The 26,663-nt window shown below is 36.1% G+C and overlaps 1 protein-coding gene across 6 annotated transcripts; it reads left to right on the forward strand.

The window, feature by feature from the left end:
• Positions 1-382: 382 nt before the first annotated feature.
• Positions 383-25,798, forward strand: LOC114455502 (sterile alpha motif domain-containing protein 9-like). Of its 6 annotated transcripts, none has more exons than XM_028436779.1 (6): positions 383-516; positions 5,521-5,582; positions 7,601-7,746; positions 10,191-10,274; positions 15,177-15,238; positions 21,064-25,798. In XM_028436779.1, exons 5-6 carry the CDS (start codon positions 15,215-15,217, stop codon positions 25,555-25,557), a joined length of 4,518 nt encoding a protein of 1,505 aa, XP_028292580.1. In that variant the 5' UTR covers positions 383-516; positions 5,521-5,582; positions 7,601-7,746; positions 10,191-10,274; positions 15,177-15,214; the 3' UTR covers positions 25,558-25,798. The 6 variants fall into 6 exon arrangements, with proteins under 6 accessions (XP_028292580.1, XP_028292581.1, XP_028292582.1 ...); XM_028436780.1 differs by having other exon boundaries at positions 10,195-10,274; XM_028436781.1 differs by having other exon boundaries at positions 7,692-7,746.
• Positions 25,799-26,663: the final 865 nt, after the last annotated feature.

The raw sequence follows: 26,663 nt of genomic DNA on the forward strand, positions 1-26,663 counted from the left end.
GGTCACGGAACGTCACTGCAGATGTAGGTACGTATCTGACGTGGTTCTGTGGAAGCATGCATGAGAACAAAAATGACAAACACCCCAAAAGACAAAAAACAAACACATCATCATTAAGAAGAAAGAAAATAAAACAATGGTTGGATAAATTAAGCTGTAATGGTTTTATTTTAAGTTCTAAACAATATTTACATTTATTTTTTCATTTAGATGTTTACATTTCTTTTTAAAAACAATTACATTTACCACTTTATAATAGTATTCATATTTATTTTGTTGCAATGAGTGATTTTATTATTTATATTTGTATTAATGTTTAACTTGAATTGTTTTTTGTTTTGAAAGAAAATGTGTTTTTACATTTGTTAGAAACCCTGCTCTACTGGGTGTGACGTCACATCCAGGAACGTAGTCTAAGGTTTCGTTTATGAGAAATAAAACCAGTTTGATCCCCTTCACAGTGAGTCTGGATGTGAAGCTGCTCCACTGACTTTGGTTTAAAGACATTTATCAAAGGTAAGAACTTAAAGTGTGACTGTAACCATTGTTCTGCTGTTAAACATCCAACTACCATCCAACCTGATCGATGGTTGGATGTTTTTAAATAACCATAGTTTTCCAGTTTATGTTCATGTTTTCAATGCTTTGTTCACAGAGAGAAAATAAAAACAGTTGCTAGTTTAATCTCAGTGAATAAAGGAAATAAGGTTTCAGATTACAGGAAGTAGAAATATTAACTATTAATGTGACTAAATGTATATATAAACCTGTGTTCAGGTTAGGGACGTAACGGTTCCCAGTATCACGGTTAATCACGGTAGAATTTATGACAGTGAAGGTTACCGTTTATGTTTTAATTACCATGGTAACCGCCGCAGTAGATAACCACGGTGTGAAAAACTCGTGATATACTGTCTCCCTACGCATGCGCAGTGTGCAACATGGCAGATATACTAGTGTATTTTTCTGCTTTCAGAGGATTGAATGAAAATCATCAGTGTTTCTCCCCTAAACACACACACACACACGCACACACACACACACACACACACACACGCACACACACACACACACGCACACGCACGCACACACGCACACACGCACACGCACGGTAAAGAAAAATAATCTGTGTTTATGATGTTTGATCAAATTCAAATTTTCCAAACTTTACTTCAGATAATTCATCCAGTTTTATTCCTGTTTGTCAGGGTCTGTCGGTGACAATCTCCGCCTCTCATTGGCTGCTGGGCGGGGTTACACCCTGGACAGGGCGCCAGTCCACTTCAGATATCAATACATACATACATACATATATATATATTTACGTAACATAATATAATGTAATATAATATAATAAATATAATATAATATAATTTAATTAATTATAATATAATATAATATAATATAATATAATAAATATAATATAATATAATTAATTATAATATAATAATATAATATAATATAATAGAGTATAGTATAATTTATTAATTTAATATAATATAAATAATATAGTATAATATAATATAATTTTTATAATATAATATAATATAGAAGATAATTTAATTATTAAATTAATAATAAAGAATATAATAGAAATTGAATTAATTATAATATAAATAAATATAATATAATATAATTAATTAATAATTATAATTAATATAAGATATATAAATATAATATAATATAAGATAATTTTTAATTAATTATAATATAATATAATATAATATATATAATATATAAATATAATATAATATAAGATAATATATATACTCCGGACCTAAACTGTGTTGAGGTTTAAGAAATTTTAAATCTTTAATGCTAATGGTTGATGAAACGTTCTAAACCAAAGAGAATGAGTTTCTACCTGTTGTCTTCAACACATTGTGATACATTTAGTTCTGGGTCAGAACATTTGTGTTGTGTAGGACAGAGAACGTAGAACACAAGTAAATGTCACTGGTTGATTATTTTAATATTCACTCAATCTACAATATATAAGAGACGTAGTCTAGAAGTAAAGGTTGTGTAACATATAAACAAGGAAGTGTTTGTGACTTCCTGTGTGCTTCAGTGTGTATCCACTACGTCAGAGCCCCGCCCCCTACCTACCACGTGGTCAGTATCTGAGGAAAAGCCTGGTTTTGTTGATCTAATCAATGAAGTCAAATAAGGAAGATGTGAAAAATAAATGAAAATAAAATAGTTATAATTGTAAAATGAGAGGAAAACAGGCTGTAACACATTATTATTAGTGCACATGTTGTCCTCTGGAGGGCGCTCTACTACTGTATAATGATCAGTTTGATTTCAGTCAATAATGACAATGTGAGAAAAGTGTTTTCATCTGAACTCAATAATTCACCTGAACTACGTTATGAAATATTCACACCACGGTTATAGTGACCATAATATCACAGTTATTGATATACCGCAGTATTTTTAAAATGTTGAAAAAACACTGATAATTGAAATAATTTCACCAAAATGTATATTTAATAGATTTGTTATATTTTAAAGTCTTAACAATAACAACTGAACAAAACACTGCAAAGTATAAAAAACTTTACCCTAAAAAATACAGTAAATAAAAAATACTTATCAAAACTGTTCAACATTAACAGTGTGTGTTAATGTGTGTGTGTGTTTATGCGTGTGTGTGTGTGTGTTAATGTGTGTGCGTGTGTGTGCATGTGTGTGTTTATGTGCGTGAGGGTGTGAGTGTGTGTGTGTGTGTGTGTTTGTGTGTGTGTGTGTGTGTGTTTGTGTGTGTGTGTGTGTGTGTTTATGTGTGTGTGTTCATGTGCGTGTTCATGTGTGTGTGTGTGTGTGAATGTGTGTGTGTGTGTGTGTGTGTGTGTGCGTTTATGTGTGTGTGTTTATGTGCGTGAGTGTGTGTGGTTGTGTGTTGTGTGTGTTAACGTGTGTTTTGTGTGTGTGTGTTTTATGTGTGTGTGTTCATGTGCGTGTTCATGGTGTGTGTGTGTGTGTGAATGTGTGTGTGTGTGTGTGTGTGCGTTTATGTGTGTGTGTTTATGTGCGTGAGTGAGTGTGTGTGTGTGTGTTCATGTGTGTGTATGTGTGTGTGTGTGTGTGTGTGCGTTTATGTGTGTGTGTTTATGTGCGTGAGTGAGTGTTGTGTGTGTGTGTGTGTGTGTGTGTGTGTGTGTGTGTGGTGTTGTCTTTAGGAAGTTTAAGGAGAAAATAAAAGTTCACACTGTAAATGAAAACTCCAATAAATGTCTATGTTTAACAGCAAATATACATTGTGTTTAATTATAAATCAGGACAAACTACTAACTAGTGTATCACAGTGGTATGTAAATGTGCTGCTGATGATGACGTCACAGTGGGTGTTTCCGTCCGGCCACGCCCAGGATAAAGGACGAGGAACAGATACCTTTGACCAACGACTGCGTGTTTTCACTGTTTTGCACTTTTGAAACTCGGAGGAACCATTAGTGTTAGTTATTCTACGGCACCGCCATCTTTGTTTTGGTTAGACGACGCATCGGCGCGCATATTTTGCGTCGACGTCATTGATTACGTCATTGCGTCGTCATGGCCCTGGTGCCGTGCGCCTCGTCCTCCTTCAGTAGGGATGGGCGATATTGACTAAAAAAATAATTCCGATAAAGTTTTGTATTATCACGATAACAATAAAAACCACGATAAATAAAAGTTATTAATAAATACATTTTAAAAATCACAACTTAGTGTAAACAGGTTCTTTACAAACACAAATAAATGTGAATACATCAACATTAGACATATTTAAAGAAAAGGCTACAATATCTGCTGACTCATAGAGTTCATGAGCTGATATTTTATGGAATATATTGTACACAATGAAATGAAAATTTAATTAAATTATTTTCTAAAAAAAATAAATAAATAAATAAAAAAATCACAAATAACTCCAATAGTGTTTTTACTGCTGATGAATCTTGTTTATTTCATATTTGACAATGAGTTACATAAAGTTATGATTAATAAATAACTCTGATTTTCTATAATCAAACCAGATCAAGCTGATGATGTAATCATTCAGTATATTTACTGTAATAATCAATAGTTACATTAGTCTAATGGGACCAGCTTTGTCTGTGAACACATGAAGTATCATTAAAAAATATTGTGTTTCACAAATTGGGACGGATTAATAGTGACATTATTATTTATGTTAATATTTATTTCACACAACGTGTGACATGTTTAGTTTTTATTCTTCTATAAAGTGTTAAATCTGATCATAAACTAATCTATAATCTGTGGTTTTATGACGTGTTCTTTTTATTTGGTCTATTATTCCTTATATTTAGTGGTTAGCATTAGCTCTTAGCCCAGTCTGTGTGTCTGTGTGTTAGCTTAGCATAGTTAGCTTTAGTTGAGTGTCCAGTTCATAATGGTTGCTACAGGTTCATCTCTGTCCCTGTGTTTGTAGAACTTTAGGTGGATCTGATGGAGGAACTAGGATGTCAATGTCTATTCTATTCTGCCTAAAATTGCCTGGCCCCGACCATAGCTGAGCAGAAGCTATAATCCCAGGATACTGAACAACACATCTGATGTGCATCCATGTGTTAACCTCATTAGACGTTCATTTATTTATTCATTTATTTATTCAGTTCATTTCCGACATGGTTGCATTCACAGAAATTCACTTTGACATTCAGAGCAAAATCACATCATTGTTTTTTTTTGTCTTTTTTTCATGCCGGAAAGGGCGACGGAAAAAAGCATTATGCTTATCCAGATCCGTCCCCTGATTTGAACACAGATAATTTTACATCCAACCTCGTTTCTTCCCTTTTTTTTTTTTTTTGTTTTTTGTCCTTTTTTTTGTGATGTGTTCTCGTCTGCAGTCATTGTTCCTGTTGTTACTCCTCTTCACTGTCTTTTTTCTCCGTATTTCCTCGGGCTTTCTTTTCCAGTCGTTGTTTACGTTCCTCCAACTCTCCAAACGTAAAGTTCTTCTTCTCTCGGAGAACCTTCATATCCTCTGAAAGTCGCCTCAGCTTACGATCCATCAGAAAGGCACATACACAGACACATACCCCCATCATTAGCAGGCCAAAGATCATGACTCCTAGCAGATAGATGTCCTGTAGAGTTCAATGAAGAGTTGACTTGAGATCTGTATGCATGTAGAAATGTCCTCCTCATTTTCTCCTTAAATTGTTTCAGATTATCTGACTGTTGTGTCTCTGCGTCAAGGCTGTTCCAGAGGTTCATGGCTCTATACACAGTACTATGTTTGCCAACGTTTGATATGACCCTGTTTGGTCTAAACACATTATTATGTCTGAATTCATAGGGATTTTGATTGTATGTGAAACGTTTTTGTATTTGATGTGGTAGTTTATTTGATGCTGGTAATCAAGGTCGCGTTATCAGACGGGAGTATAGCATTCCCAGAGCTCTGAAAAACACGTCCGTTCTCTTCCTTGGCTCAGGAAGAATGAGAATTTACAGGACAAAACTCTTCTGTTTGTAACCTGTGCTGATGAATTATTATTTCAGGGATGATGAACTTCATTTGAAGAAGAAAAAAAACTACAATGGCTGAAGGAAATGACAGAGATGTAAGTAAACATGATTAAATTAATAACTCACCTGTTTTAGCATTTAACACTGTTTCCTGTTTGTTTACTGATTTATATTTCTTTGTTTTCATCACTGTTATTGTTGTTTTAACCTGTAAAGTGTCTTTGAGTGTATTATTATTATTATTATTATTAATATTATTATTATTATAAATTAGTGGTGTGTGGTTAAACTCAGATGTTTGGACAGGACACTGAACTCTCAGACTATCATGATAAATGAACTGAAAAGTAAACAAGATGCTACTTTGGATGTATTCAAATCAATCTTGGAAAGAATGGAGAAGATGTGTCTGTTAATTACTGTTGATCCACTAATACTGGATCACTGTGACCAGAGGTGTGTTCCATAAAGGAGGTTCAACAAACTCTGAGTCTATCCATAAACTCTGAGTATCTGATTTTATTACAGCTGGTATGAAGTGGATCAATCAACCCTGAGTATGTAAACCTTGGGTTACTAAGATAAGATAAGATAAGATAATCCTTTACTGATCTCACAATGGAGAAATTCACTAGTTACATTTGGCATTAAGTAAGATCACTCAGGGTGTGCAGAATAGACAATAAATGTCTAATGTGAACATGTGCCATAAAAAGCCATCATCAATGGATCAAAGATAACACAAACTACCATGGCAACCACCTGGAGGAGAGTGATTTATTCACCCTGATGGTGAAATAATCAGGTGTTTATAGAGATATATGAGCCTGTTCTAAATGTGTTCACACAGAACGTCACTTCAGAGACAATAGTTGCTAAATCGTACGTGATTAGTCGTGCTTTTTGGTCGCTTCATCAATTCATCGCTCCAGTGACGTAACGACTGGGGAATAATAATAATATTATTTGTCTGTGGGGGCGGGGCATCATCACTGAGGGCTGATCACTGTACGTTTACAGCTCTTATCATAGACAGCTCCACCTGTACTTACAGTTTAAATGATCAACTCATAGAGTTTATAAAGGATGAGTTCACTCACAATATAATGATAATTTAAAAGGTGTATTTAGGGAGTATTCCACTTTCTTTGGCCCCAGTAAGTAGAGGAAGTCCCGCCCTCTCACTGTAGTGGCTATAGAGACAGTAACGCTGTCTGACATCATTTATATTGATTTTTAATGTAATGTAGTCGTCAGAGTCGTCTAAAAAACAGTCATTAAAAAGATGACTGAGTTTGGATTCAAACCCTCAACGTTTCCTTACCCGCTGCCCCACCGTAATACACAACTGATGGTGACTATACATACACCTGTATTACAGTACAAAACAATGTCACAATGTAGAGCCTTAAATATGTATTACTTTAAATTTACATTATCCACAGGTTTGTATCCAGTCAACTTTACTACAGACGTCAGTAGATGTTTTAATGTAGATCAACCTCTCAGTGTGTTTCACTAAATGATCTACATCTACAATGTTAGAAAGAAAACTACAGATTGATTAAAAAACACCTAAAGCAGCATAACATTAGTAATGTGATGTCACTAATGTGTGTCAGAGAACAGTGTCATGGTTCATTAAAGTGTTCCTTAAGAAGCAATGTTCAGGTGGGCGGAGCCAGGTAGAAACCCAGAGTTTCTTAGACAAAACCTGCCAGGAAGCAGGAGAAGTTCATGGAGAATGTTACCACGGCAACAGACTCAGAGAAGAACATACCTCGCTTTCTGGAATGGGATACTCTGAGTTTGAACATAACCTGCTTTATGGAATAACCCTCTGGACTTCAAGGCTACTGGAAATAATGCTAACCTGTAACAAGCACAATTTATTATCACTGATTGGCCTCCACAACACGCCAACTATAGGATGTGTCCAATCTTTTCATTTAGATGTTTACATTTCTTTTTAAAAACAATTACATTTACCACTTTATAATAGTATTCATATTTATTTTGTTGCAATGAGTGATTTTATTATTTATATTTGTATTAATGTTTAACTTGAATTGTTTTTTGTTTTGAAAGAAAAATGTGTTTTTACATTTGTTAGAAACCTGCTCTACTGGGTGTGACGTCACATCCAGGAACGTAGTCTAAGGTTTCGTTTATGAGAAATAAAACCAGTTTGATCCCCTTCACAGTGAGTCTGGATGTGAAGCTGCTCCACTGACTTTGGTTTAAAGACATTTATCAAAGGTAAGAACTTAAAGTGTGACTGTAACCATTGTTCTGCTGTTAAACATCCAACTACCATCCAACCTGATCGATGGTTGGATGTTTTTAAATAACCATAGTTTTCCAGTTTATGTTCATGTTTTCAATGCTTTGTTCACAGAGAGAAAATAAAAACAGTTGCTAGTTTAATCTCAGTGAATAAAGGAAATAAGGTTTCAGATTACAGGAAGTAGAAATATTAACTATTAATGTGACTAAATGTATATATAAACCTGTGTTCAGGTGAATTATTGAGTTCAGATGAAACACTTTTCTCACATTGTCATTATTGACTGAAATCAAACTGATCATTATACAGTAGTAGAGCGCCCTCCAGAGGACAACATGTGCACTAATAATAATGTGTTACAGCCTGTTTTCCTCTCATTTTACAATTATAACTATTTTATTTTCATTTATTTTTCACATCTTCCTTATTTGACTTCATTTGATTAGATCAACAAAACCAGGCTTTTCCTCAGATACTGACCACGTGGTAGGTAGGGGGCGGGGCTCTGACGTAGTGGATACACACTGAAGCACACAGGAAGTCACAAACACTTCCTTGTTTATATGTTACACAACCTTTACTTCTAGACTACGTCTCTTTATATATTGTAGATTGAGTGAATATTAAAATAATCAACCAGTGACATTTACTTGTGTTCTACGTTCTCTGTCCTACACAACACAAATGTTCTGACCCAGAACTAAATGTATCACAATGTGTTGAAGACAACAGGTAGAAACTCATTCTCTTTGGTTTAGAACGTTTCATCAACCATTAGCATTAAAAGATTTAAAATTCATTAACCTCAACACAGTTTAGGTCCTGATTATATTATATTATATTATATTATATTATATTATATTATATTATATTATATTATATTATATTATATTATATTATATTATATTATAATTAATTAATTATATTATATTATATTTATTATATTATATTATATTATATTATAATTAAATTATATTATATTTATTATATTATATTATATTATATTAATAATTAAATTATATTATATTGATTATATATTATATTATATTATATTATACTTAATTAAATTATATATTATAATTATATAGAATTAATTATAAATTATATTATATTATATTATATTATATAAGTAATTAAATTATATTATATTTATTATATTATAATATTTATAATTAATTAAATTAATTAAATTTATTATATTATATTATATTATATTATAATTAATTAAATTATATAATAATATAGATTATATTATTAATTATATTATATTTATTATATTATATTATATTATATTATATTTATTTATATTATAGTTATATTATATTTATTAATATTATATTATATTATATTTATTATATTATATTATATTATATTATATTAGATCACTATGTAAAGCTCCACCCCTCCACTAGGGCAGTGATAAGGTCTCTGATGAAGATTAATTTATATATATAGTTGATACTGAAGTTGAGTTTAGAAAATTTTAATTTGATCAAACATCAAATGTGTGTGTGTTTGATCAGATTACATTAATTTCTAAAACTATCTCTGTTTTTATCAAAAACCTAAATCTCCCACAGTTTGTTGCTCATCTTCAGCCTGTTGTTAAAACCATCCACACACATTATTAATCGATCAATAATTGATCCTTCAGTGGATCAACATGTTTAACTCTAAACATAGACGTGTAAATTCTCACTAAACACATCTTTAATGTTCATCAAAACTAATTTTGGAATCATTGTTTGGAAAATATCAGAATTTTTTCTCAAACTCTATTTTTTTTCTTTTTTTTTAAATTACATCATTTATAATTTATCTCAATTAGAGACAAAACATAAAATATCATTTTTATGCATTTGTGTTTTTTTTTTCTTAATAATTGAGTTTTTGACAGTGGTTTGAAATCCTTCTTTAAACGTTAACGTTAGTGAATTAATGAAGCTAATTCCATGTGCTAATGCTAATTAGCTCAGTGATAGAAAGGAGGAAGTGTTTAACTTATTGATTTATTGTACGTTCAAGCCTCACTGATGTAAAATTCACATTAGAATTCAATGATATATACTGTAACTCAACAACCTCTGGATAAATCAGAACAAATTAATCTGTCAAAACTTGATGAAGATGACTGTAAGGCACTAGTGGAGAATATAACTAAAGAAGAAATAAAGTTTATTATTAAAAAGCTAAAAAATAATCACTCGCCCAGTGCTTTGAAAGTGAGCTCACTTCCATTTTACATTATGTTCAATTACGCGTTGAGTTCAAAAGACCCACAGAAACGTTAATTTCTGTCATACATGAAGATGGAAAAGATCCCACACAGTGCGCCTCCTACAGGCCAATTAGTTTATCATGTAACGATGTAAAAATGTGAAGAAGACTAATTAATAAACTCATTAATCTGGACCAGACAGGCTTTATACCTGGAAAGCTTGGAATGAAGATAACATCATGTCAGTCGCTGTAGAACGTCTCACCCATCGATGATGAGAAGGTATTTGATCTGATGGACTTGTTCTTGAAATGTGTTATCAGAGATGGGTTTTGATTTAATGATTGGTTTGATGTATTATACACAAATCCCACCTCCAAGTACGTGTAAATGGTTATAGATGGTCCCCCCCCTCCCCCCCAGGGTTGTGGATTGTCATCAATCCTGTTTGCTATTAGCAATGAACCTTTGGCTGAATTTATTAGGACCAATCCATTAATAATAGGTATATCAGATAAAGTCAGGACTCACAAGCTATCATTTTCATTTTACATAGACAACATTGTCTGTATATTAGAGGCGACTGTCATACCTGAGCTTTTGAGAAGCTTGAAAGCCTCCAGTGATGTTTTGGGTTATAAAGTGATGATAATTATGGGTTTCTGGCCTCCAGATCTATAAAACACAGTTCAGTTTAACTGGTCACAGGGGTTTTGATACATGGGTATTGATCACAGCTGACACCTCTCTGTTGTATGAAGCTAATTTAAAAAAATGAATAAACCAAATTCATAGGGATTTTAGATAAATGGGAGATATTGACGCTCTCTCTTTTTAGAAGGGTTGAAACTATACAAATGAATATTTTCCCCAGGTTGTTATATTTGTTTTTGTCACTTTCCATCTGGATCCCAGCAACTGTTTTTAGGAAAAAAGGATTTCAAACCAAGAATCAAATTCACACAGCTGACCAACGCTAAAACATGCAGAAGCTTCAACCTGCCTAGTTTTAACTATTCCACTGGGAAGACGAGACACAACAAAGAAACAACATGGTTGACACTGAAATTCCTCTTCAGGCTCTGCTGTGATGCTCCAAAGGAGAATAAAAATGTTTGGGTGAAATGTACACTTCAAATGTTCACCAACATATGGATACAAATCAGGGTTCCTCTTTCCAATGAAGATCACAGATATTGCAGATTTGAAACCAGTAAAACTAGATTTTAGATTCAGGGAATGGGCAAATAAAGAGCTTTTATTGATAAATGATCTGTTACTTTTAACTAGTTACAAGAAAAATGTGGGATGAATCCAACAGATTTTTCTAAGTTTCTGCAGCTGAGAAGTTACTTGATCTCACACAGAGTGGTTTTCTCTTAAAACGCAGCCTTATGAACTAAAAGGATTCTAATTACAGGTGCTGGTCATAAAATTAGAATATCATGAAAAAGTTGATTTATTTCAGTAATTCCATTCAAAAAGTGAAACTTGTATAATGTACACCATCTTTTAATGTTGATGATTATAACTGACAACTAATGAAAAAATTGAGTATCTCAGAAAAACAGAATAACGTTCAATATTGAAAACACCTCACCAGAGCTGGGCATTGTTTGGATTTTAACGATTCCGATTCTCAATTTCAATTAATCTTCTAAACGATTCTTTGAGTTGTGCAGGTCAACAGGTCACAGATTTCACAGGAGAATGTTTTCATTTAAAAAGCCTTTACACAGGTTATTTTTATTCATTCACAGTTGATACAGTGTAATTTGGTTGCTGTAATGTACCTAAAGTATTCAATCACAAAGGTTTCCAACTGTAACTGGAAAAGTGAAACTTGCTGAAATAAAACTACAAACAAGTTGTCATCAGTGTAAAAAACATAGATCTACAGGTAGATGTGAAACTAAATAAAACAAACTCAAACCCAGGAACAGTGTCATGGTCCAGTGTGGGTGTGGACCCAAACGCAGAGAGAGAAGGAGGCAGAATGTAGGAACCAACCCATGTTTATTTACTAAACAAAAGTAACTTCAATCCAACGAGGCAGGAGCTACAGGGAACAAACCAATGATCCACTGTGTCCAAGCACTCAGCTAAATAGTGAGGGAAACTTGATTGGGAATGGGCCACACCTGGGTGGAAACATGAGGGAGCTAATCAGTCACCAACCAAGCACACAGACATCACTGGGGGGTGGAGCCACAAGCAGGAACACCTGAAACACAGACAAGAGTTAAACACATGACCAGACTCAAACCGAATAAACAAAGACAGAATAACTTAAAAAGGACCTTAAGGGTTAAATAACAAACAGTCATGTGACAAATCAATCAACAGTTCTAGTTGAGGAGTTAAGTTAATTTTGGTCGTTCTGCACTCAGGCAACTTGCGGCGATGACGCGCTGGTGACGACATAATCCAAGATGGCGGTGGCCCGGACTCCAGCCGACACAATTTAATAACTGCTGACCTGACAGTTTTCCAAAAGACGACCATTGACACCTTGAACAAGGGTTAGGGTTAGCCGCTTAACTTCAGAAAAGGCAGCTAGTTTCTTGGCTACCTCAGGGGTGTAGTCAGGAAAGAGACTTATCTTTTTGCCTTGTAAAAACATTGGGGCCGAACTTGCCCTCGGGAAAACTCCCTCCCTCTCTTGAAAGTAGTGAAACGTTACCACAATCGCTCTGGGGGGATCTCCATCTTCATGCTGCGGCCGCGGCCCATGGTGCGCACGGTCCAATGTCGGAACAAAATTTAGGCCTAGTATCTCCTTCAGCATTGTAGCAATCACTTCCGTGGTTTTTATGGACCCTATCTTGTCATTTAAGTCCTTTGTGCTCAAGTCAATGCGTGCCAAAATCTTCTGTTCTGAGCTAGCAATAGCCTCCATAACCACGCTCATATCCGGAGGCCGCGGCTGCAGCAACAGGTCCACGGAGCCCAAGGCTTTTGCAGCTTGGTCTTTACCACCTCTGGCTTTGCTCATTTTTCCGCCAATAAAATTCCAAAATTCACACATTTCTAGCTCATTTTATTGTGTGTTGGTCTATCGTCCTCCTGGACCTGCTGCTGTCTTTTTAAAGGATTTTAGTCCCATTTTATCTTCAATGATAAAGTTGGAAAATGTTTTAATCCTTGGAGATTTTAATATTCATGTTGACGACAGCACATCCTGCACAGCAGTGGAACTTTTAACAATAACTCAAACTTTTAATTTTGAGCAACACGTCTCTGGCCCCACCCATCAAAAGGGTCACACTTCAGACCTTGTTTTTTCACTTGGCCTTAACGTTGCCATCCTTTGTGTAGAGGATGTCTACATGAGCCACCATTGCTGTGTTTTATTTCATCACAGAGAACACTGCAGTTAGTTTCTCCACCATGTTTGATTCTAAACTGTTCTTAGAATGTCATGATGGTGAGAGCCTCATCCATAGCTTTAATAGCCACTGTGAGCTCATGTTGGATCAGGTTGAACCTGTCAAATCTAATCTGGTGACTCATAAAGCAGCGTGTGATTAATGATGGTAATCGTGATATGAAGGGAATATGTTGGAAAACTGAGCGTCTATGGAAGTCTACCAAACTTGAGGTCCATAGGTTGCACCTTAGGGAACTTTTGTCTTCTTTAAATGCCAGATGTGACTACTTCTGACAGCTGATCACCTTCTGATACCATCAACTCTATTGTTTGTGCTGCTGCTCTTCCCACACCTGTGTGTTGTAAAGCTGACAACAGTGATTTTCTAAAGTTTTTTATTGATAAAATTCAGGATAATAAAGATCAACTTCCAATGCTCTCGCCCTGCACACCTGGTGCTGTGGTGAGTGGTCCTCTTTTAGTCCTGGAACACAGGCCGATGTCTCAGCTCTGGTAACTAGAATGAAACCTTCTTTTTGTTCTGCCCTGTAGACATTTTGTAAAACTATTTGATGTTGATATTGACCCCTGGGTTATCAATCTGATCAACCTCTCACTTTCATCTGGTGTTTTTTCCAGTTCTTTTAAACATGCATTTGTGGAACCTCTTCTCAAAAAACCTCATCAGAGTCAGAATCAAAAATACTTTAATAATCCCAGGGTGAAGTTGTTTAATTAATCTGGACCCAACAAACCTAAAAAATGTCAGGCTCATTGCAAAACTTCCGTTTTTGTCCAAAGTGTTGGAGAAGATGGTCCCTGATCAGTTGATACCCTTCTTGGAGAAATACAATATTTTTGACACATTTCAGTCCAGTTTTCGTAAGCATCACTCCACAGAAACAGCCCTGCTTAAAGTATCTAGTGATCTTATGTCTGAGGACTCTGGAAAATGTCCTGTCCTGGTCCGTGGTTCCCCTCCTCCTTATTAGGGAGGAGCTTTAGTGTCTCTGCAAATCAGATCCTGTTTGACTCTTGTGCGGGGTTCCCCAAGGCTCTGTTTTGAGTTCAATTTGGTTTTTACTTTATGTTCTTCCATTAGGAAAAAATATCCAGAGCTTTGATGATGTTTCATATCATTTGTTTGCTGATGATATTCAGCTTTACTGCTCTTTGAACACCTCTGAGACCAGGAAATGAAGCTCTCTGCTTAAATTTAAAAAATGGCTCGGTGCAAATTCCCTCCAACTAAACTCAGACACAACGGAGATGCTGGTGATTGCTCCTGATGACGTCATCCCAGGGATTCACTGCTGACCTTCAGAGCGTTGCATGGTCAGGCTCCTCCCTCCTACATTAGAGACTTGTTGTGTCCTTATACTCCCTCTCAGAGGCTGAGGTCTCTGGACTTATCACCTGCACACAGTGCTAAAGCTACCAGTACCTGGTTTAAGGACCATGGTATCCCTGTTCTTGATTGGTCAGCAAACTGGCCTGACCTTAACCCCATAGAACATCTATGAGGTGTTGTGAAGAGGAAGATGTGAGACACCAGACTAACCCTTATTTCCTCATCTTCTGTAAATAGCTCCTATATTTATGTATTGTTTGTACCTGAGCATCCACTTTGATAATCAATGTCTATTCTATTCTGCCTAAAATTGCCTGGCCCCGACCATAGCTGAGCAGAAGCTATAATCCCAGGATACTGAACAACACATCTGATGTATATCCATGTGTTAACCTCATTAGACGTTCATTTACAGGACAAAACTCTTCTGTTTGTAACCTGTGCTGATGAATTATTATTTCAGGGATGATGAACTTCATTTGAAGAAGAAAAAAAACTACAATGGCTGAAGGAAATGACAGAGATGTAAGTAAACATGATTAAATTAATAACTCACCTGTTTCAGCATTTAACACTGTTTCCTGTTTGTTTACTGATTTATATTTCTTTGTTTTCATCACTGTTATTGTTGTTTTAACCTGTAAAGTGTCTTTGAGTGTATTATTATTATTATTATTATTAATATTATTATTATTATAAATTAGTGGTGTGTGGTTAAACTCAGATGTTTGGACAGGACACTGAACTCTCAGACTATCATGATAAATGAACTGAAAAGTAAACAAGATGCTACTTTGGATGTATTCAAATCAATCTTGGAAAGAATGGAGAAGATGTGTCTGTTAATTACTGTTGATCCACTAATACTGGATCACTGTGACCAGAGGTGTGTTCCATAAAGTGTTCTTAGTAGAACCAGGCCTACGGTTTAAACCTGGTTAGCTAAGCTATCCGTGAACATGCTGCCTTTTAGCATTTCATCAAACTCTTCTCAGCTTGGAGCTCTCTGGCTGAGCCAATCAGCTGACAGCGTTTAGCTTAAGTGCACATGTACAACTTCCTGCAGAGATAGATCACAGGTTTTACTCTGATTAAACATCCAATAGGAACCAATGCTGAGACCAACAGGAAGTGACATCATCTGTTACTGAGCAGTGAAAATTAATGACACGTTAAAAAAAAAAAGACTGGCTGTGGTTTAAACATTTTAAAAGTATTAAAGGGTTAAAGAAAGTGTTATTTAGTCAATTTATCATAAATAACTGATCATGTGATCACACACTGATCATGTGATCATGTGATCACACACTGATCATTTAATAAGTGTTTTAACACCTGTCAGCGTTTAATAAAGAGATGATGTAATTCATAATTAAATAATATGTAATTAATGAGACTAGTGAGTGTTTGATGAATAGTTTGATGATCTCAGCACTAAATGAACAGCAGGAGCAGCAGTGGTGCTGTTGGATGCTGTTGGATGCTGTTGGATGTCACATCCAACACTGTAGACGCTGCAGGTACAGGTGAGCTGTGCACGGAGGTACGTGCACTGTGTGCACGTCTCTTAAAGTGATAGTGTATCTTTGTCATTGGGAGCCTTAGTGCTCCGCCCTGTCCCTGAAGCCCCTCCCTCTCTGTATATCCACAGCTTTCTCATTATTAATCTCTGATCAATAAATAAACACATTTATACGTGTGGTAAACAGAGGTGATGATACACACGTATATATTATATATTATTACTGATGGTTTAAACACACTGTGATATCATTAATAATACGCTACACATTAAACATGGAATAATGATTATATCATCATTTGTATGGATTTAAAATTACTAGTACAGTCCCTGTCTGAAGTATGTATTCATATAGTGGGAGGAGCTTAAGTAGAGTTGTCCATTACCAAATGAGTATGTGTTATAAGGTTGTATGTACATAGAGGTGTACATACTGTACTCTGTAGTGTTATAAAAGGTTTATTTGTGAGTGTAAAATAAAATAGTGTGTTTGATTTATCTGGTTTAATTCTATGAGACATGGTTTATTTTTATATTTTATGTATTATGTATGTTTTTTTGAAGTCATTATGTGTATTTTTGTATCTTTCCGTTGTTTTTGTGCATTTTTGTATAATTAATGTTTTTTGTTGCCAATGTGTGATTCTGGAGTCATTTTGTGTATTTTTTGTATAAATATTTAGTTTTGTGTATTTTTAGTCATTTTCATATTTTTGCTGTCGTTTAGTGTATTTGGAGCCTTTTGTTTATTTTGTGCATTTCTGTTGTTGTTTTGTGTACTTTATGTACACAAAACAACAGGGTTAGGGTTGTTTTATTTTATTAATTTAGTATATTTTTTATGTGTGTGTCTGTGGATCTCTCACACACGCACACGGCTATAGAATAAAATAGTGTGTGTGATTTATCTGGTTTAATTCTATGGGACATGAACATGATAAATGTGTTTGGTTTTTACTCATTTTTATATTTTTTTGTTTGGTGTATTTTTCTGTAATGTATGTTTTTTGGAGTCATGTGTATTTTTGGTGTAGTTTTATGCATTTCTGTTGTCATTTTGTGTATTGTTTTATATGAATATTTAGTTTTGTGTATTTTGAGTCATTTTCATATTTTGTTGTTTGGTGTATTTTTCTGTATATATGTTTTTTGGAGTCTTTTTGTGTGTTTTTGTGCATTTCTGTTGTCGTTTTGTTTGCTTTTTGTACAAATATTGTTTGTGTTTTGTTTTATTTTACTAATTTAGTATATTTTATTATAAATAAATACCGTGTGTGTGTGTGTTCCCGTGAAATGTTTGAGACGCTGATAACCAAACTCCATAGACATTGTAACGCCAATCAGAAAAACAACAAAACTGCGCAAAACAAAATGTAAAGCTCCAAACTACGTGAGTGAGTAAATTAAAGTATTATCTACAATTAGGCTCCTATTTTTTTTTTTTTTAAACAAACCATGGGGATCATTTTAAATAACCATGAAATATTAACTTTAATAACTTTTAGCAGTACAAAAATGTTTTTAATATTGACCGTCTTCTTAAAACCCAAACAAACTGCGACACAGTGACATCATGAACCTGGAAGTAGCGCGCTCAATACCGAGAGTGCCGTAATGTTGAACGTTTTGCAAAGTATTTGGAAGCCGTTGACAAAGTTTAGCTCAAACACACACCACGTCAGGGAGATATTCACTCCACAAACACACACACACAGACCTTCTTCGCTTTATAGATAGATAAAACATTTACCATGATATTCTGTTTAATTAGGGGCTGGGCCTCGCCTCGAGCAACTATAATTCTCCCGTTCATATCTTTTTCTTAGATATTATTATTCATCTTCTGCCAAAACTTCGGCGTAAAACTAGTCCTAGCGCTTTGAGAAAACCCACGCAAATTGTGCATCAAAATGTGTGCATTGGTTGGGAATGGTATGCTATGACTTTTATAAGCAATCCGTGACATTTTTGCAGGATAAATCGCAAAAAAGTGCAAATTTAAGGCCCATTGAAATGAACGGGGAATGAGAATTTTCCAAGAAAATTTCATCAAAAAAATTGATGAAGAGGTTCTCTATGAGTTGTTTACATGTTCTCTGAGTCATTTCAACCTTTCAACTCTTCATCTTCACTCCTCTTCATCACCAACCCTCCTCTTGTGTGGAGTTTGCATGTTCTCTTCCATTTCTCTCATTTTACACCTACAACTTAGATCTTTAACTGATTTCCACCATTCAAACTTTGACATGTTCAGCTGTTTGTTCACTTTCAGCTCATACTGGGAATTTAACACATACCACACTGTGAACTGGATTTCTAACTGGTTTACTGGGCTAATGCTAGTCTAATATTACACTAGGCTAATGCTAATAATAACGTTAATGCTAGCCTATTGCTAATGTTAACTCTAGGCTTATGCTATTGCTAGGCTAATGCTATTGCTAGGATAATGCTAATAATAACATTTATGCTAAACTATTGTTTATGTTAACGCTAGGCCAATGATAACGTTAAACTAATATTATAGCTAGGCTAATGCTAACACTAGGTTAATGTTAAGCGAAGGCTTTATACCTGCTTTAACATCTGTATACAGGCCACTGGTGTCAATATTAATGCTAAGCTAATGCTAGTGGTAGGTTAATGCTAACGCTAGGCTAATGCAAATATTAATGCTAATGCTATACTAGGTTAATGCTAATAGTAGGTTAATGCTCACGCTATGCTAATGTTAACGCTAGGCTAATGCTACAGCAATGCCAATGCTCACGCTATGCTAATGTTAACGCTAGGCTAATGCTACAGCAATGCCAATGCTATTTTAATGTTAATGCTAGGCTAATGCTAATGCTATGCTAGGTTAATGCTAATACTCATGCTAGGTTAATGCTAATACTCATGCTAGGTTAATGCTAAGCCAATGCTAATGTTAATGCTAATGTTAGGCTAATAACAATGCTAAGGTAATGCTAATGGTAGGCTAATGTTAACATTAGACTAATATGAATGTTAATGTTAGGGTAATGCTAAAGCCATTCTAATGTTAATGCTAGGGCAATGCTAATGCTAGGTTAATGCTAATGTTAAGTTAATGCTAATGGTAGGCTGATGCTAAAGCTAGGTAAATAATAATGCTAGGCTGATGCTAATGTTAGGCTAATGCTAAGTCAATACTAATGTTAATGCTAACACTGGATTAATGTTAATGCTAGGTTAATGTCAATGCTAAGCTAATCTTAATGGTAGGCTAATGTGATTGCTAATGCTAGGTTAATGCTAATGCTAGAGTAATGCTAATGCTATTCTAATATTAATGCTAGGCTAATGCTAATGCTAGGTTAAGGATAATGCGAGGAAAATGATAACGCTAGGCTGATGCTAATGCTAATACTAGGCTAATGCTAACACTAGGCTAATACTAACACTAGGGTAATTTTATGATAGGTTCAAGCTAATGCTCGTGCTAGGTTAATGCTAAGCCAATGTTAATGCTAACACTAGGTTAATGTTAATGATAGGCTATAATCAATGCTAAGCTAATGCTAATGGTAGGCTAATGTTAACATTAGGCTAATGTGCATGTTAATGCTAGGCTAATGCTAACACTAAGTTAACGCTAACAGTAATGCTAGGCTAATGTTAACACTAAGTTAACGCTAACGCTAGCCTATTGTTAATGATAGGCTAATGCTAATGCTAATACTAGGCTAATGTTAATGCTAATCCTAGGCTAATGCTAACACTAGGTTAATACTGGTCTAATGCTAACACTTCATACATGCTTTAACATCTGCATACAAGCCACTGTTGTCAAAGTTGCGAAGAAGTCACGACACAGTCATACAGACTTACCATACTGTATGTGGTGTTTCACACACACACACACACACACACACACAGACACATTTAAACATGCATTAACATCTGCATAGAGGTAATTGGCATCAAAGTTGCGACACAGTCATACAGGCTCTCTGAGTAGTTTACAATCTAATGCGATTGCTAGGCTAATGCTTCAGCGTCCGGCAACCGCCCTGAGTCCCTCCCACGATTTCCACGGAAATTGTCTAGTATTAAAGCTGTATTTTAAAGTCTTTTTGACTCCTTTTTCCTTTTGTAGATATTTGTTGAATGTTTTAAAGCATCACTAAATGAGTTCTTTAATAATGATGACGTGGTTTCATGAGAGTGAGTCAGCAAATTAAGTAGATCCTGCTGCTTAAACCTGGTCAGACAGGTTTGACCCACGGACTGTGTTATTATGGTAACCAATATGTTTTCCCTTTGATGAAACAGTCATTTCAGTTAGAACATGGCTTAATACCCATTCTTCTACACAATAGGTAGATGGTTGGGGGATTCCTCGTGACCTGTTGGTACAGGTCATCCAGTCAGATAGGATGAAATAGAATGAAAGTTACTTATGTAGCTGTGGTTCTATGAACCCAGGATGACCAGAGCAGTCAGTCATTTGGAATCTTTGTGTTTTCATGAGTAGATTCTAAAGAGAGCACCTCTGACTAAACCGGAAGTTAAAGACGTACCGGGTACTCCGGGTTACACGTGACCAGTGTGTGAAGCACCGCCTCTGGCAGCCACCCAGGATTCATAGAACCGTAGTTACATCCGTAACATTTGTTTTCCAGGCAGAGTCCGGGTCAGATCACAGACACAATGATAGTATTCACCATGTATGAACAGATTTTAAACATCCGTGTTTTACCACACAGATGACTGTTATATAGAGCATTGGTGCAGTGTGTCCCTTAACTTTATATGTCATTTGAGTTAATAAATCATAGTTTATTAAATGTATGGCTTTTTTCAGAGTATGGAGGAAGATCTTCCACCTGACATCAAGCTCTGGACTAAATGTGACGTCAGAAAGTGGGTTCGCAACTTGGACGGTGATGAGGAACGTGTTGCTGAGAAACTATTTGAAGAAGACGTTGATGGAAGTTCTCTTTTATCATTAAATTCACAAGACTTTAAAATTATAGGTGTTAAACTTGGACCTGCAAAACGTATCATTCAAGCAAAGGAAGAGTGGTTAAAAGAACATCCAAGCCAGTCTGTAAGTCTTTGCAAGCCATATCCATTTGACAGGTACCATAATGCAGACAGATATACTGAGAACAATGTTCTACAGAGCATGGAGTCAGGTCCCTCAAACCTAATAGAGCCTTGCCATGAGTTCAAAGCTTTCACCAAGACAACAGATGAAACTAAAATGAAAAAATTTACTGATGAAACGATACGATTTGCAGCAGCATGTATGAATAGTCGCACCAATGGTACCATACATTTTGGAATTGGAGACACAAAACAAGGCTTTAAACATGGACAAGTATTGGGGGTGGATGTGGAAGACAAAGAGGATTTTGCCAATAAATTAGAAAAAGCTATTGAGGTTCATTTTGAGCATAAATATGTAAAAGATGCAAAAAAATGCATTAGACATCCTCGGTTTGTTGGTGTACTCAGTAGGAACATGACATCGTCCACCAAATATGTGATAGAAGTAGACATTGTTCCTGATTCTTTGATCTGTAAGGAAAACTACTACCACACAAACACTCATGACATGACCACTAAAAAAGCCAAGAAAAAGATCAATGAAACAGAAAATTCCCTGCCATCCAAACAGTTCTTTGTGCGAGAAGGTGGAAGCACTGTGAACCTCCTCACACAAACCCCAGAGGACAAGAAAGAGAAGCGTTATCAAGATGTTCTTAATGGGATTTCTGAAGTGTCAGAACTCAGGAAACATGCTGAAGAAGAACACCTCAGTAGAGTTAAAAGCAGTACTCAAGGTCATCTATTGGCCAACATGATCACTGGTGGTTCGTTGTCTATGGATAAGTCACACTTTGAGCATTATGTGGTCGTCTCAAACAAATCCCATCCAAGCCAGCTGGAATCCCTGGCATTTCTTGTTGACCTCAATCCAGTTGCTGTTTTAGACTTTGATCCGGAGTCAGATAGAGGTGGACTACAGAATCATCTGAATCAGTCAATTCTTGTCAATGTACATTTTCCAAAAAAGTATAAAATTACTGAGAAAGTGGAAGATATGGTAAAGAGGTTGAATTTAGCTCGGAACACAAGCTGGGTCTTCTGCAACGGTGGTGCTGATCAGGAAACACCGTCAGAAATAGACCAGTGGTCGATGGAGAAGGGAGCTTCAGTTCGAGATGTTATTTCATTCCTATGTCGACCAGATGTTCTTCCACAAAACAGATTCCTGGTCATTTTCTTACTTTTGTCGACAGTAAATGATATGATGGACCCCATTGTTGAGACGTTTTGTACTTTCTCACAGGAGCTCAGGGGTACTCACCAAATTCTTTGCATATCTGACAATAAATCAGGATTTACTTCCTGGAAGAATCTGATTGAAGCTCGAAATAAAATTGACATCTCCCCTAGATGTATATATGAGCTCAGTTTTACAGAGGTCAATGGCACAATTCTGAACCTTTGGTCAGAAAAGCAAAGATCTCTTCGTTTTTTACCCTGTGGGGGTGGAAGTACAGTTGTACTTGCAAAAAAAGAAGAGCAAAGTATGAGTACTTTGGAGGTCTTGTGCACAAATGAATGTGAAGGAGGAAATAAGGACATCATTCCTCTAGAGGAGAACTTCTATAGAGGAGGAAACGTGACATGGTGGAACTTCTACATCTCAGAACAGCCCGGATCCTCACAATTCATTAAAAGAGACATGCTTGACCACATCTTAAACCACATTGTTCCAGGTCTGTGTTCTTTGAATAAAGTGTGTGTGGTGCTCAACCTCAAACATCTCCCAGGATGTGGGGGAACAACTTTGGCCATGCACACGTTATGGTCCTTAAAAGACCAGTGTCGCTGTGCTGTGCTCAGGGAAAACCAAGCTGACCAATCAGAAATTGCAAAACAGGTAGTCAAACTCTTAACGTGTGAGAGTAAGGAGGTCCAACCAACGGTCCCAGTGTTACTGATGATCGATGACTTTGAGGATGAGGATAAAGTATCTGACCTACAGGAGCTCATTGAAACTGAATGTGAGGAAAGAGGAATCCAGTCCAGCTCTGCTCTGGTGCTTCTCCTGAACTGCAGGAGATCAGAGTCCTCTCACTCCATCCAATCATCTCCAGATACTGTGTTCATTGGAAATGATCTCTCTGCCAAAGAGCAGACAAAGTTTGAAGCAAAGCTGAGAGAAATTAAAAAAACACACAAAAATGCTGACACATTTTATGGTTTCATGATAATGAAGGAAAATTTCCAGCCAGCATATATTCAGAGTGTGGTCAAAGCCACTTTGAAAAGATTTGATAGAAAACAGAAAGCAGACCAACTCTTTGCTGTTTTGGTTTTGTTAAATGTTTACGGCAGGAACGCCTCCCTCTCCGTCTCCCACTGTGAAGAGTTTCTCAATATTCAATCAAAACCATTTTGTGGCAAAAACAAAATTGAAGATGAATTTGGGAAGCTTTCACCTCTGCTAGGCCGCTGCCTTGTTGTAGGAAAAGTCAAATTCAGTGCTCTCAAAGTCATCCATTGGCGTATTGCAAAAGAGTGTTTGAATGAACTTTCATCCACTCACAATATGAAGAGAGCTGAAATTGTCGACATTCTACTGAACACAGACACAGTCTATGGTTGTATACAAGGCACAGACTATTTACTGCAAGAACTTCGCTACATTTTGGTGAATCGACAATTGTCCAGTAAAAGAGAGAATAAATTCTCTCCTTTCATTGAAGACATTGCACGTGAGACTCCCGGCCTTGAAGAAAGTGTACTTGAAAATGCATCAAAAAGATTTGAGAAAGATGCTGTTGTGTGTCAGTTGCTCGCCAGGTACAATTACCTGAGAAAGAAAAACTTTAGAGAGGCCAAATCCTGGGCTAAAAAAGCAAGAGATCTTCATAAAGACAGCTCATACTTTGCAGACACATCGGCACAGGTTATTAAGCATGAGCTGAAAAATGCTCTTGGAAACATCAAAGAGGAACCTTTGGTTCCAGAAAAACTGCAGCACTGTTTGAAACTGGCTCAAAAAGCAACAGAAGGTTTCAAAGAGACACAAAGACTAGCAAGGAAAGAGTCAGTCCAGCGACTGAAAAACAAATTCAACAACACTTTGCACAACACATCAGGTTGTCAGGGAGAGATAGAAGTTGATGTACTTGTTATTGAGATCCTTGAAAACATCCCTGTGTTTTCAGCTCACACAGTACGCCATGATATAATGAGCCAAGTTCTTGCTGGAAAACTTGTGCTTCAGAGTTTAGAAGAAAAAGATCCACAAAAACACAGAAACAAACCTTTCTATGACATCCTCAAACAATATAAGGAATACCTGCACTGCCTCAAAGGTAGGATGAAGGAGAACTTTGACTTCCTGGACAAGATCAGTATTAATCTAAGTACCCAATTTGGACTGAAGGCTGATTATAATCAAGACTTGGAGAAAAGGCTTTTGAACTTTTTCAGGCAGTATAGAAGGATTTTCTGCAACACCACTACGCCTGAGTTGAACCTACCTGAGTTACTCAAGGCCAGACAGTTCCTTGAAATGGAAAAAGTTGACAGCTACACTGGGATTCTGAGTTATCTCTCTGAAGGCAAAGCAGTTGGAAAACTGGAAGAGTGTGCTAGAGAATATGAGTATCTCTGTGCACGAAATCAAAACGTGAAAGACTGCATCAACTGCATCTATGTCAGTGTTGTGTTGAGTTGTACTAAAAGAGAATCAAAACACATTCCACCGTACCAGGTACTACTTCACAGGTTGCAGGACGTTTTAAGGAACCACATTTCATTGAAGGATTCCTCATCAACTTACTTCATTGCCGTTGTCCTTCTGTGGCCATGCCCTCTATATCCTACTAAGTGTGAAAGTCTGGAGAAATACATCTCACTTCTCAGGAGCTGTTACCATGACGATATGAAGGAGGTCTACTGTGGCAAGTGGCCTGTACTTCATTTCTTTTTGGGGAAAAAACATGGTTATGATCGACTGGTACATCTGAGACAAATCAAAGAGTGTTTTAAGTGTGAGCCAGAACAGTTTGTTTCGATGTGGAGAAACGGACAAATATGGAAAGATGAGGAAGTGAAGGAGCTCCTTCTCAGGGTCACTGGTGAGATACACAGAGATGTGATCCTGGCAGATGCAGGAACGTTTAAGCTTGAATTGACTCCAATGAGCCGCAGTCAGATCAATGGTTACTGGGACGGTTGTAAGATGTCCTTTTTCATTGGTTTCACCATGAAGGGTCCCACTGCACTCGATATTGTGCCTGTGCCAAAAACATTGGGGAATTACTTCTAGAAGCAGAGATAGAATGAGAAAAGATGGCTTCAAGGTATTTCCTGTAATAATAAGACCTTTTAACCAATCATGGTAGTGAGTTCGGCAGAATAATCTTTGTGTTTTAAAAACCAGTAACAGAAAATCTAAAGATCAGCCTGTGTTTATAAAGCATTTATTCAAAGCCTGCTGTGATGTTACGTCCACAAATGTCACTGATTTATTATAACATTCTGTAATAATGTGTGTTTTTATATCATGAGCCTCAAACATTACTTATCAGTTACATCTGTGGAATCTGTATTTTACTGCCATACTTTTGTTTTATGTATTTTATTTTGCCTTAAGCATATTTTTGCATGTCATTAGGACATTTATGTGAATATTCCCAGGTAGGAACAATTATTTGTTATGTTGGTTCCGCTGGGGCGTTTTAGAGTGATGCACACCCCAAGCAAGGAGCACAGCTTGGCTTATCAAGGCCACGGTTTAAAACAACAAAAGTGCTAAATAAGACCTCATTTCTGCCTTGTAGTTATGGGTCAGCCAGCGAGGTATGTTTTATATATTTTATGCAATTTTATGTCTTTATTTTACACCTTGTTTCTACCTTATGGTATTCTTATGTTGTGTTTTTAGTTCGACGGTGGCGTCGGTGAAAACATTGGTGTTATGCTCAAGCTATGTACAACATTAAACTTTCAAGCCATCAGTACAAAGAACTCTGAATGACGTTTTATTAAGTAAGACGAGGTGGAAGTGATAGTCGAACTCGGACCTGCATGATTCCCGGCCCCCTGGTGGCGATATCGCGTCACTGCACCAAGGACCAAGCTGCTGCAAATGTTTATGGAGACACGTGTTCAACAGTTGCTACCTCAACAAGACGTCCAGAGGCCAGACATTCAAGTTTATGTTTGGAAAAGTGACACAAGGAGGGAGAAACAATAAGGAACTGTGTTAAGCCTGACAACAACAGTAAATAAGGTAACAAGAAGGGAATTAATGCAACCAAGTTCACAATTAATTTCTCAAGTCAAGTTAATAAATAAAAAGTACATTTTCATCAAGTAATAAGTGAAAAGAGAAATAAGTAAATAAAAATATCAATAAAATCAAAATGTCAG

This window comes from Gouania willdenowi, chromosome 21 (genome assembly GCF_900634775.1).
Source record: "Gouania willdenowi chromosome 21, fGouWil2.1, whole genome shotgun sequence".
Taxonomy (NCBI): domain Eukaryota; kingdom Metazoa; phylum Chordata; class Actinopteri; order Blenniiformes; family Gobiesocidae; genus Gouania; species Gouania willdenowi.